The 13,507-nt window shown below is 36.8% G+C and overlaps 1 protein-coding gene across 5 annotated transcripts in view; it reads left to right on the forward strand.

The window, feature by feature from the left end:
- Positions 1–13,507, forward strand: part of NBAS (NBAS subunit of NRZ tethering complex) — a gene marked incomplete at its 5' end in the record, with an annotated part of 273,478 nt that overhangs the window by 636 nt on the left and 259,335 nt on the right. For 4 of the 5 annotated variants that reach the window (XM_080914068.1, XM_080914069.1, XM_080914070.1 and 1 more), the window contains 5 exons: positions 1,226–1,280; positions 2,873–2,909; positions 4,306–4,383; positions 4,716–4,763; positions 10,323–10,366. In XM_080914068.1, coding sequence (XP_080770194.1) covers positions 1,226–1,280; positions 2,873–2,909; positions 4,306–4,383; positions 4,716–4,763; positions 10,323–10,366 — 262 coding nt within the window. Of the gene's footprint in view, positions 1–1,225; positions 1,281–2,872; positions 2,910–4,305; positions 4,384–4,715; positions 4,764–10,322; positions 10,367–13,507 lie in introns of those variants that run through there. The other variant, XM_080914072.1, reaches the window with a different exon arrangement.

Consider the following 13,507-nt stretch of genomic DNA (forward strand, 5'->3'; position numbering starts at 1 on the left):
AAAGTTATGGTGTTTGCCAACTTATGGACCCCGGAGTTATTAGTTTCCTAGGGAGAGCTTTCGGGTCATAGGGTGAAAACCAGAAGCCCCAGGCCCATTTACTTGACATACATGCCAGTGTATTAGGTCCTGGGGGAAGCAGAACGGTTAAAGAGGGCCTTTATTAAAGATTCTTGAATCTGGCTCCCTGAGCTCTTTTACTTTCTTTTTTTGAGTATTTATTTTGCTTGTTTTGAATTAGGTCTTGTAAAGGCAGAAATCTGTGTATATTGTTATTGGTTTTGGTTTCTAGTGAGTGATGTGGACATTTTGTAGATAGTGAAATTAAGAGGCTGTTGCTGCTACCATTTGTTGGGCAAAGGTATCTAGCATTTCTGAAATGTCTGTAATAATGTCTCAGAAAGCTTAGCACTATACATTGGTTTAAAAGACACAAAACCTCATTGTACTTTGCCTTTTCTCATCTCTCTTCATTATTGATCTCTACATCTGCTTCCTACAGCTGTTGACCTATATACTTTGCTTCTGACTCACTTTTATATCCCTCCACTGTGCCGAATTGTTCCCTGATGATTTCTTCATGTTTGTTGTGAGCCTCTTAGGGCATTATGTATCTGTTCTTACTGATGTCTTCATCCGTTTTATTTTTGGTAGTACTTTAAAGCACCTTGGTATATGAAATATTTGATATTCTTTATTCTACAGACAGTGGCATTTAGTTTATGTTTATGGAATCAAATTAATTAATGTAGTAGTTCCATATATGTGTTTTGTTCATAACACTGTCTCCATGGATAAACAATAATCACTTTTCCTCTGAGTGAAATCTGTTTTAGTTTTCTGTGTCCTATGTAAATAGACTATATGAATGGGCAATTAGTATAGTCTTTGTTCAAACGCAGGCCCTGAACATCAGAGGCAAGGTCTCTACCATTTAGACACAGCTCAGCCTTGCTCCTGTGTTTCCTTATCTTTTTGTTGGTGTTTTGATTTGGAAACAGTTTCTAACCCCTCCTTGGGGCTCTTTCTGCCATGTGTCTATAAACATACGTCTCACTCTTACTGTCTCTACCCACAGTCCAGATGATGCTATTTCAACCTGTAAGAAGTTTTAAGACACTGATACTGATATTCAGTTCTCTGGATATAAATAGTGAAGTATAAATTTAAATGTTTCAAGTATTATACAATTCTCAACTGTAAGGTTTTCTATTTTTTATTTTAGCCCAGAGGCAACCGAAAGCATGGTGCATCATTCATCATCACAAAAGCAGTCAGAGGTAACGATGCCTTGTATTTTATGTGTTATAGCTAGTGGACAGGTTTTTCTCCTTCACAACTATGCAGTTTTAGCCTAGAGGCTTACAGGTGTGCTCTTTAGTATTCTGATAAAGAACCTGATGAAGAGATTTAGCATGCATGCTGTTTGAATTTAATTTCATATGTCCTTATTTCTATAAATATATGTACATAAGTGTGTATGTATACATGTATGTATGTGTGTATGTATATATGTATGTATGTGTGTATGTATATGTTCATTCCTACCTGTCTTTAATTCAGCCTAGAGCTAAACTCTAGCCTAGGCTTAGCCATTATAGATGTCTTGTTGTACACGGGATGGTGATGAGTAAGCCCCGTGGAAGTCTTATAAAGACTATGGATGTTGATAAGCTTGTGAGAGACCATTGTAAGTAAGTGGTTTACATAGCATTTCAGATATAACTGGCCTAAAATGCTCAATTTAAATATTTGGTTAAAACTGGCCTTTTATTTACCCAGTGATAAACTTTACCTGTGAACCAGTAGGAGTCTGAAAAAGGAAGCGAACATCAGCCTTTTTGAGCCAGATTAATATAGTTCTTCTAGGCTGACAAGTTAAGTGTTGTTTTTATTTATTATATAATATATGTATGTGTGTGCCTGAGTATATGCATGTGTACCAAGTGTGTGCAGGAACCAATGGAGGTCTGAAGAGACGGGGAATTCCCTGGAGCTGAAGTTCTAGGTGGTTGTGAACCATCATGTGTGTGCTGGGAACTGAACCCAGGTCCTCTGCAAGAGCAGCTTAAGCACTGAGGCATCTCTTCAGCCCTCACCGGTAATGTTTAGGTGTGGAGACTTGTTCACAGTATTCTTTGGGAATGTGACTACCTGCCTTTCTGACCTCAAAGGTCATCCTCATGTTGCATCTGAATTCCTTATGAAGAGAAAGTTCAATTTAAAGAAGTAGAAAAGTTGGGACTAGTTATGATTTTATATAAGTGCTAATATATTCAGTTTTTATAATCATAAATGAAGTCTTCATTTATTTAGAAAATATATGTAACTGATCAAAATAATTGTATAAGAAATTGGAAAGTATGAATATTCACACATTATAATAGAATTTTTTTATTTTACAACCTTGAAATGGTGTTCTTCAGACTTTTCTCCTTTACTGTATGCCTAGCTATATGCTCAGGAGTGTGTGTGTGTGTGTGTGTGTGTGTGTGTGTGTGTGAGTGTGTGAGAGCATGATGATATAAAGCAGTTTTAAACCCGTTTTAAAATTTGCTTTCACAGACTTCTTCAGTTATTGCTTATATAGTTGCTGCAATGTTCAAATTAATATCTCAATTTATATCTTGAACAAATAGTATGATTATAAAGAACATTTTACTATGACTTCTAGTAATGGCTTAATTTAACATCTAAACATTTTAAAGTTTTGTAGTTGGGAAATATTTCAATGTTTCAAACACCATAAACTTTGATTTTAATATAAACAATTATATAATCTTGTAAAAGTTATAGTATATATTAAGTTGGTTTTATTTTACAAGTTGTTTACAAATAACTGTTAAAGGACAAGTGTTTGTTTTTATTCCAGATCATCTGTTATTTTTGCGTCAGTACATCTGGTACAGGTGAGCCTTCAGTTCTTACAAAGATTACTGTCTACTGATGATTTAAAGCTTTGAATATCTGTTTCCTTAGGGATGTTGACATTCAGGCAAACCTGGATTTTATATAAGCATTTCAAAGATTTGGTGTAAGCTGACCTCTGTATACTCACTAGTTCCTGTTCCCTTAGTCAGTACTGATCATCTCCTGATTCCTCTGATGTGCACTCAGCTGCCTAGGAGATGCCTCTGTGTTGTGTCTGTGTGTTGTATATGTTCGGGTGCACTTTTGTTCTTATTGTTAAGTCAGCTCTGGTCAGTAGTTGTGTTGCTGTGTGTTAGGTCTTCAGATTCTGCTAGTTGCACACAAAATTCTTTAATTCTTTCAGTGTTGTTATGTTCAGCTATGGTGCTGACTTTCAGCTCTAAAAAGGTTGATAATAGAAAACAGTTTTACAATAAGTGTATGGCACCCTCTCAGAGTGCGGTACACCTAGGCCTTAAATCATTAACTCGAGAGCTAAGAAGATAGCCTTGTGGCAATTTTTGGTGTTTAAAAATAATTATGTTTAATCTTTACACACCAAGAAAACTTTGACTATTTCCATGTTACATTTTGTTTTACATGTACTTTATGCTTGTGGTAACTAGTAAGATTTCAATGCACACTATCAAACCTTTAAAAAATCAAGTACTGACAAAAATATATTCATATAGTTTTATGACAAAATGCTTTTAAAAATCTGTACATGTGTCTTTGTTTTTTTTTTTAAAATAAAGGTGTAAGGAAAAAAAACAGTTTTAAACCTGTTTTCTCCAGTTATTGCCTATATAGATAGTTACTACAATGTTCAAATTAATATCTTGATTTATATTTTGTGCAAGTAGTTTTAGTTGTACAGGAAAAGAAGTAAAGCAACAAAATGATAGAAGTCTGCATTTAGCAATGTTTGTAGTTGCTTTCTCCTGACCTTAAACCTAACAACTGTGGAGATAAGATAGTCCTAATGTAGGGACCTTTGATCTCCTGTAGAACTACTTGCTCAGTGTTTTTTTTTTTTTTCATTAGCATTTTTTAGTCTCTGTGTGTGCATGTATGTGTATGTATGTGTATGTGTGCATATGTGTAAGTATGCATGTGTGTGTGTGTTTTTTTTGTGGTTTCTGTGTTATGTAGGGTTTAGTAGGGAAGGGATGAGTGAGAAAATTGGCTGTTTGTTACTGTATGGGCTGTTAGTACATCATAGACTGTTTATCTCAAACACGCCATTAAAATTTCAGATATCAAATTAGTAGTTTTTTGGATTTAGGTTTACTAATATTCAAAATTTATATCTTAATATCACACCACCTCTCTGTGATTACTTACATCTGATTTTTATAACTCAGTTTTAAGCTAGCTGATTTGTTGTGGTTTCAGCCCTGCTCCGTTTTTGCTTCCTGACGGACTGGTTCGCTTGGTCAATAAACAGATAAACTGGCATTTGGTACTCGCAAAGTAAGTATGTGTAAAATCTGCTTAAAACCCTTCTAATTGCATTTTTATATAACTCTCAATACAGACATGAATTTTGGAGCTTCTTCTATCTTTCATTCTTGATTTTTATTAAATTTGCTTTGTTATATATGGCCATTGTTTGAACATAGGAATTTAAGCTATATTAAGCCATTTTAATGATTTTTATTATACCACATATAAATTTAATTGTCAAGTCAAAAGGTAGGTAATGAAAGCAAAACTTAAAAAGAAAAACTGATTGTGGAGTAATTCCATCCATGTTGAAGACTTAAATACTCACAGCACTATTTCTTCCCTTGTCTTCCATGCAGTAATGGCAAGCTTCTGGCCGCTGTTCAAGATCAGTGTGTGGAGATCAGGTAATGGTTAATATGTCTACATGGAAGATGTCTTTTGACAAAAAAGATCATTACTTATACATAAGAAATAAGACTTTAAATATTTTCCAGGGTGGCATATTTGAAGAGATTTTACTGTTGAATTAATTTTGTGAAGTGTAATGATGTTCCCTTAGAATAGTGTCTTAGTCAGGGTTTTTATTCCTGCACAAACTGTCTGTCAAAACATTCAGTGATGCTATGTTCTCATCTAAAATACACCTCTAGGGGCTGAACACATGACTCAGTGGTTAGGAACACATCATGTTCCTACAGAGGGCCTGGGTTCTCTTCCCAGGACTTGCTTGGTGGCTTACTGCTTTCTGTAACTCTAATTCCAAGGAATCTGATGCCCCTTCTGGCCTCCATCTGTATTTTAATGCACATAGTACACATAAACTCACTCCAGCACACACGTGAATAAAAAATAAATAAAACTCAGAAGTTCCTGTGTTGTGATATTTGCATCAACACAATAAATATATGCCATTTCTAATACTGAGGGCCTCCCTTTTCTTAGGAAAAGTCTTTATATTGGTTGTCAAGATGTAAGTGGAGGGCTTGAGTGATGGCTGAGTAGATAAATAGCTTGCTGTGCAATCTGGAGGAGTGGAGTTTGGATTTCTGGAACCCACGTGAAAAAAAAAAGCAAAGTTATATGGTTCTGTCTGGAATTCCAGTTCCTGCAGTAGGCAGAAATGGGACCTCCACAGCAAGTTGGTTAACCATATCAGCTGAAAATGCAAGCTCTGGTTTGAACAGGAGACCCTGGTGTAGGATGTAGGTGATAGAGGCTGATAGGAAGGTGCTAGTTGTCAGTTGTGGGTCTCCACATGCACATCTGTACACCTAAACGTGTGCATGCATACAAGCATGTATACCATACACAAAGAAGAGAAAAGTTAAGGGCAAGAAATTTAAAGATCCTTAGATACTAATGGAAATGTTTTCCTGCTGTTCCATTGTTCTTACTACAACAGTACCAGTGCCCACTCAGTTGCTATTACCTTGGTCTTAGTTTTCTTTTGGTTGCTGATTAGTTTTGCTTCCCATGTATTTAATCAGAACTGGATTATCTCAGCCTTTGGAGGAGTATCAGGCACTGGCTTCACGTGGGGAGGCTTTCAGAGTCCTCCCAAGCCACCAATGAAATGATGGCAGTCTTTCATGCTAAGTAAATTTAGCCCCATGTGGCTTTATGGATCCTTCTGTGTTGTTGTTTTTTTAACAGCATCTTTAAACATCCTTTTTTGACAGTGTTTATATTGTTTTGAGAGAACTCATTTGTTACAGTTTTGTGAAGTGTGCTTTGAGAAACAAACTTTTAGTATATACCTTACTTATACACAGCAGTCAGAAGACAACATTCATTTTTCCCAGGGAAAGAGAAGGTGGAGGAAGTGATTTTTGTTATATCAGTCAGGGCATGATGTGTGATCAAGATACTAAGGTTTGAGGTGTAGAGCTTCACCAAAGATTTATGGAACTTATTAATAACATTTTTGATGAAAAGATAGTTGGCAAAAACTTTGTACACACAAACTTTGTTGTGAAAATAGCTCCATTAGGAAGCCTTTGAAAGCACACTATGCACAGAACTCCTCGAACTACAGCCCTGGTAACACTGAGCACACTTACTGCTATTCTTGGTAAGTTAATGCCATTGCTGGGTACTGAAAGTTCTCCTGTTAACTCACATATTCCTGGCAGGCCTAAGAGGTTGTGTAGATTTTCCTGAACTTTAAAATGAGGAACTGGCATATGTGATTAAATACCTGCACAAGAACGGAAGATCTATTCTTCTCCCCCGAGGTTTTGTGTTCTGTGTTTCAGATGTGGTTTGGTATAGATTCTGTGTGTCCTCTCATTATCTTTAGCATCTCTGTTTTCTATGACTCCATCATGTGCTATCTACCATGAATGTAGTGTGAATGAGACCTGCAGCTCTGATTATGTTGGGTTTTCTTTATAATTAGGCATAGTCTGTTTTTCTCAGAATGATAAATTTCCATAAGTATTGGGCTGGTGATAAAGCTCAATCAGCTCCCCTCAAAAAATATCACTCCCCACTTGTGAATCCATGAACTAAGGAATTAATAGTTTATATGTGATGAAATAAATGTGTTTTTTTTGCCTGAGGAATATGCAGAACAGCTGGCAAGAGGGAATTATGGCGGTATAGCAGTGCTCAAAGCTGGTGTTCAGTTGCCTTTGTTGAATGAATATAAGCATGTGTATTGACTTTGCAGTAACCAAAAAAGAAGTGTTTTCCAGTAAGAGAGGAATGATCAGCAATGACAAAGGCAAAGGGAGTCCCCCAGTGTAAACTTGATCAGCATCGATTGTCCTGGAAGTTTTGTTTGAGATAGGATCTCTAGCTGACCTAGAACTTTTAATCCTTTTCTTGGATTACAGATGTGTGCCACTATATAAGGCTGTTCTTGAATTTTAAAGACCCTTACTCATTTTGTTCCACTTGCATTCTATTTACAATAGTAAAGAGCATTTGTGTCTTACTTACTTTAGCCATTACTGAGACAGACTACCTATCGGGACCAGCTTAGGTTCAAAGAGTTTATCCTGGCTTATAGTTCCAAGGAGATGCAGTCTGTCATAGTGCGAGAGGCATGACAGAAGGCACGTGAGGCTGGCTGGTCTTATGGCAGTGGTCAGGAGTCAGGGAGTGAACAGCAGGGGGGCTGGGCCTTCTTCAGTGACTAACTTTCTTCACCAAATGCCCACCTCCTAAAGGTTCCACAACTTTTAAAAACACAGCCACCAGCTAGGAACTAAGTGATAAAGCACATGGGCCTGTGGGGGACATTTCTTATTTAAACCACAAGGTACAATGTGAGATTGTCTCATTAGTACTTGTAGTAGCACTGAGCAGGTGTTTCAAGTGTGGGAGTTGTTTCTAGTAACACAGGTAATTATTTGCTATTAGGAAGCAGTTAAAATGGGGAATGATTCCTGAGAAAAGAGACATGAAAAGCTGAAGCAGTTGAGTTTTTAAGAGGTAGGCCTCCTTTTTGCAATAATATTTGGGTGGTTGTTTTCCAGTGTTGTGTTAAATGCTGTCAATCACTTAGGATGCTGTCCTTAATTTGCCTGTGCCAGGGGCTAACTTTGGATAAAATAACAATGTGTGAATTACTCTTTAATTTGCAAATTGCCTGCAGCTACACATTATAATTGGTCAATATGTGTTTCCTTACTTTTTAGAGTGAAGTAATAATTCCATATGGCTATGCATTGTTTATGTGGGGACTAATTAGAAGCTGTGAAAGAATCTAGCAGAGACACAAAGATACTCTTAGGAAGACTTGTGTAAATGTTCCCACCGCAGAGTTTGCCTGACTAAAGTGAGTGATAGATGATGCTTTAGCGAAGCCATTATGCCCCCCAGGCTCTGCTCTTTCCCATCGAAACAGCAGCAGCATTCCTTTGCTATCTTCGTTTAAATTGGATATTTTTTCTTTTGTTGGATATTTTTTATTTACATATCAAATGTTATCTCCTTTCCCATGTTTCTCCTCTGCAAACCCCCTGTTCTCTCTCTCCTTCTCCTGCCTCTCTTCCCTACTCACCCATCCACTCCCTCCCACCTCTCTGCCCTGGCATTCCCAGACACTGGACATTGAGCCTTCACAGGACCAAAGGCCTCTCCTGCCATTGATGCCTGATAAGGCCGTCCTCTGCTACATATGAGGCTGGAGCCATGGCTCGCTCCGTGTGTACTCCTTGGTTGGTGGTTTAGTCCTTGGGGGCTCTAGGGCTCTGGTTGGTTGATATTGTTCTTCCTATGGGGTTGTGAACCCCTTCAGCTGCTTCAGTCCATTCTCTTAACTCCTCCATTGGGGACCCAGTTCTCAATGGTCGTCTGTGAGCATCTGCCTCTGTATTTGTCAGGCTCTGGTAGAGGCTCTCAGAAGACAGCTTTATCAGGATCCTGTCAGTGTGCACTTCTTAGATCTGCAATATTGGTGGGCTTGGTGACTGTAATGGGATGAATCCGCAGGTGGGACAGTCTCTGGATGACCCTTCCTTCTGTCTCTGCTCCACATTTTGTCTATATATTTTCTCCCTTGAGTATTTTGTTCCCCCTTCTAAGAAGGACTGAAGCATCTACACTTTGGTCTCCTTATTCTGGAGCTTCATGTGGCCTGGGAATTGTATCATGTGTAATGGAAGTAATGCACATGTTGCCATTCGGTGTTTTCTAAGCTGTGCAGTGCTGTCATCCCATGTCATTCAAAGGGAGGGGCAGCGCTAACCCTTTGTCCCAGCCACAGAGATTGCTCTGGAATCAGAGTGAGTTCTTTCTGCCTCATTTCATTTGGGAGCTCAGCAGTGTTCTGTCTTAGATATTTATTTCTGTATTTATGTTTGTAGTCATAACAGCATATGAAAAATAACTAAAATATTAAAAGTTTTGTAAATTATTTAAAATGCAATGCTTAGTAGACCCTTTAGAAATAATAGCAAATACAGTTCAATAGAAAGAAAGAACTAGAAATTAGCTAGAAATTTTACTCTTCTACTATTTTACTATTAACATTTGACATACCTTTTTTAGTGCTTTTTCTCTATGTGTGTGCGTGTGTGTGCATGTGTGTGTTTATGTGATTAGTGGGTAATATTGTTTATTCTATTTGATGCTAATTTCTGATTATTATTGTGATTTATAAATTTAATTTACATTTTAAAACTTATGTTACTTTTTTCCTGAGTAACCTTTGAAATTAATCTAATATAAAATTGTTCCATGTCAGGTATAGTAATTGCATAATATTTCATTGGATGTGCACAGCAAAATTTAACTAATTTCTTTATACTTGATGTGTTTTTCTTCTTTATAAATTAGATTGTATTGGTTTCCTTGATAACTATATGAATCTGTAATTATTTTCTGGGAATCACTTTGTAGAAGTGAAATTCCTAAGTCAAATCCTATAGATATTATAGTTTTAAGTAATTGTTATTAAATTATGTTCTAGAAGGTTCACCGATTTTTAACTTTGAATACGGTTTGTACTAATTATACTACTATGTTGTTATTTCAGGATTACAGATTGTTAACAGGTTACTGGTTCATATATTTTAACGTATTTACATTATGTGATTTATTAAAGTAGACACTATATACCTCTCTTTTCCCATGTGATAGACTTTGTAATATGGCACGGATCAGTGGTTCTTACCTGATATCAATGTGCGGAGCTTTAGTCAGTAATCTTACTTGGGTCCCGTTTTCAACTTATTGAATCACATTCTTGGGCCTGTGGTACAGTGATTCCTGCTGCATCATAAAACATTGCTTAAGCTTCCGTTGGCGCTCTTGCTGTTGCATCATTTCTGCCACAAGAAGATTGTTGTTAATGAGAATCCACTTGAGACACTAAACCACCATCTGTGTGACAGAGGATGACTTACTGTTATGTATTGGCACCGTCTAGACCACAGTATCTCAGGTGTTTCATCGACTTTCATATTGGCGTCCTTAGGGTTAAACTATTGTTTTTATTTCTCATATAATTGTAGGTCTGCAAAAGATGATTTTACATCAATTATTGGGAAATGTCAAGGTAAGAGTTTCCAAAATTTTGAGATATGAAAAAAATATCAATTAGTAATGGTTTACAATCTTCCTGTAAAGTGTGAATAGATGGTCTAAAAGGGTTTACTAGTAGGATTATTTTTATGACTATATTAAACTTACTTAAATTATAATTATTCAATTTTTAATCTTTAAATATTTGCTTTGACATATGAATGTTATAGGACTTTGAAACTTAAACTGTGTTTTAAAATATTCAAGGCTACTTTCTTTGAAAAAGTAATTTGTAAGCATAATCTTCTATTTTGGAATCAGTACAGGGATAAATATTTATAAATTCAGAGTTCTTCAACAAAAACTAGTAAAAGATGTATGTGATTTGATCTTCTTTACTAATACTTGTAAGTTTAAAATTAGATATTTTATTTTATTGTCAGAAAGCTGACAGAGTCCTTGGTCTCACTTGTATTATTGGTATTGTGCACATACTTTTAAAATGTTAAATTATAGAGAAATTATGTGAGTTAATTATGTACACCTTTACACAGGGGTGCATAATAGCTACTTAGAACATACAAAACAGTAACTATTAGGTACCATGACTCTACCTAAAACTTCTCATTTGATTGTTCCTGACTGTGGAACTGAGTTCTTGTTTTGAACTCAGGACTCAGGATCATCTTAGTGTACCCATCTGTCTTAGGGTTCTAAAGCTATGATACAACATCATGACAAGAGCAAGCTGGGGAGGAAAGGGTTTACACATCAGTGTTTATTATCAAAGGAAGTCAGGACAGGAGCTCACACAGGAGAGTAACCTGGAGTCAGGAGGTGATGTAGAGGCCGTGGATGAGTGCTGCTTACTGGCTTGCTCCTGGTGACTTGCTCAGCTTGCTTTCTTATAGAACCCAGGACCACCAGCTCAGGGATGGCTTCACACAATGGGCTGGGCCCTTCCCCATCAATCACTAATTAGGGAAATGCTGAGGGTTACTATATCCTGATCTTATGGAGACATTTCTTAATTAAGGTTGAATTTAAGTCATGCCTTCGTCTTTTGATATAGTTCCTTTGTGACGTCAAGTAGGAGCTTTCTACAGATCTTTTCTCTGTGCTCTCTTCCCCACCACTTGTGAATGTCCATGATTCTCTGATGAGCCTGTATCACACTTAACCCTGATTTTCCTTTCTTAAGAGTTGGTTTTTCTGATTTTTAATTTAGATTATGTGTTACTTCCTAATTGTATGACAAAATATTTGACCAAAAGTACTTAAGGAAGACAGGATTTATTCTGGCTGGCATAGGATTTACAGTCCATCATGGAGGCAGGATTGTGTGATTGGCTAAATATTCAGAAGAGACTGGGAGCAGGGTGGGGTCATAAAAACTCAAGGCCCACCCCTTACTGATCCACTTCCATTAGCAAGACTCCACTATTAAAACATATTCAACTTCTCAAATAGTACCACTACCTGGGCACCAAATGCTCAAAGACATGAATATTTCACACTCATCCAGAACAGATTGTAAATTCTTTGAAGGTAGGGCTCCTCTACATGGTAGCCACATACATGTCTAGTGCCCATCATGCTTCCCATGGTTTTCACATAGACTTTGACTCCGTTAGGTTGGTAATATGTGGGGGCTAGTGAAATGTTTATTTGTCTATTGTCTAATTTTGGAAACTTTTGAGAGTAAATATTTGTTTTGTATTCTATAATACATATATACATTTTTGAATAATTATCAGTCATACTTTTTATTCCTGTTGTGTACTGTGCATACAAACCACATCAGGACCTTTGATAAGCCTTTTCTGTGGAGTAGCCTTTCTAAGGTAATAAGGCAAAAACAGTGTTTAAATGTGGACTATCAAGTTTGATCTCAGGTTTTCCCTACATTTACTTCATGTAGTTTTCTTAACAGTAGTTGCTATGTTAGGGCAGATATTACTACAGAAGAGTCATGTGGGCTGTTCAATTGCATATCCGCCAGTGCAACCGTCTTGTCTGCTGAAGGGGTAGGGGGTTTGAGATAGACTTCTTCTGAGCATGCTCAGTGTTAGAGTGATTCTTTTGAGTATTGGCATTAGGTACAGGCTCTTAGCAAGTAAGCAAACTGAAAAGCCACAAGTTAACAGGAAAATGGGAAGTTTAACTATTCTGTATTTCATAAAATTCTATTTATGAAGAGTTTTTAGTGTGTACTGTTAATGTGGCAGCCTAGATGAGTTAATGCGGGGAGAACTAATGCTTTATTTTGTTGGCTTCTCGATGTGGGAATTTATGACCTTAATGCTACATTAATGGCTTCTCTCTATTTTATATAATGGGAGGCAATGATCATTTGCTTATTATTTGACTCATCTTTATGGGAATCACTCCCATATGCCACATGATATTTCATGTGTGTGCCTGGAGAAGAAGAGCCAGATTGTTGTTAGTGCATTTTTGAGACTACATATTGCAGAGCCTGCAAACTGGAATAGGAGCTATTTGGTTCCACTTTGATACTTTTCAATTATTGTTTTATAAAAGGTAGACCATTAGGGAATGTTTGAAATGTGGATTGGAAGTTGTTTAGCCCTGCTTGCTAGACCATTAATTCAGTCTTTTTTTTTTTTTTTTTTGGTCTTAAAAATAGCAGATGGGATTATGGTTTTCATTTTCTTGCTAATTGTAAGACTGCTGAGAGAGAGCCCTTTGAGTTCAGGATGTGCAGGTTGACAGCCCTTGGTTGTCTTTGACTTCCCAAAGTCTCATCAGCTTACAGTGAGATGCCATGTAAGAATGAGTTTAAATGGATGTCTTGACATGAAAAATATCAGAAAACATAAACTATGTGAAATGCCCAGATTTTGCAATGAAAATTTTCAAAGTGTGAGTCTAATGTCTCACACTATCAACATCCCTTCTCTCCTTTTTTTCTGAATTTTTAGTGAAGACATTTTTTTAAATTGAAATTGTAATACACATTCTCAGTAGTAACCAAGGATGAACAAAAGTAGATATAAAAACCCATCTCAGTCAAGAGATGAGTACTGGCCATTTTTTCAGGAGATTTTCTCTAATACCTGTGGCAGAATATGTTTTCCAGAAGTAAACTATTCTGTAATTGCTTTCTCCATTGAATGATGGCTGTGAACACGTTTAGGCTGACATTTAAGGC

The sequence above is a fragment of the Micromys minutus genome, assembly GCF_963924665.1.
Source record: "Micromys minutus genome assembly, chromosome: 1".
In the NCBI taxonomy this organism is placed as follows: Eukaryota; Metazoa; Chordata; class Mammalia; order Rodentia; family Muridae; genus Micromys; species Micromys minutus.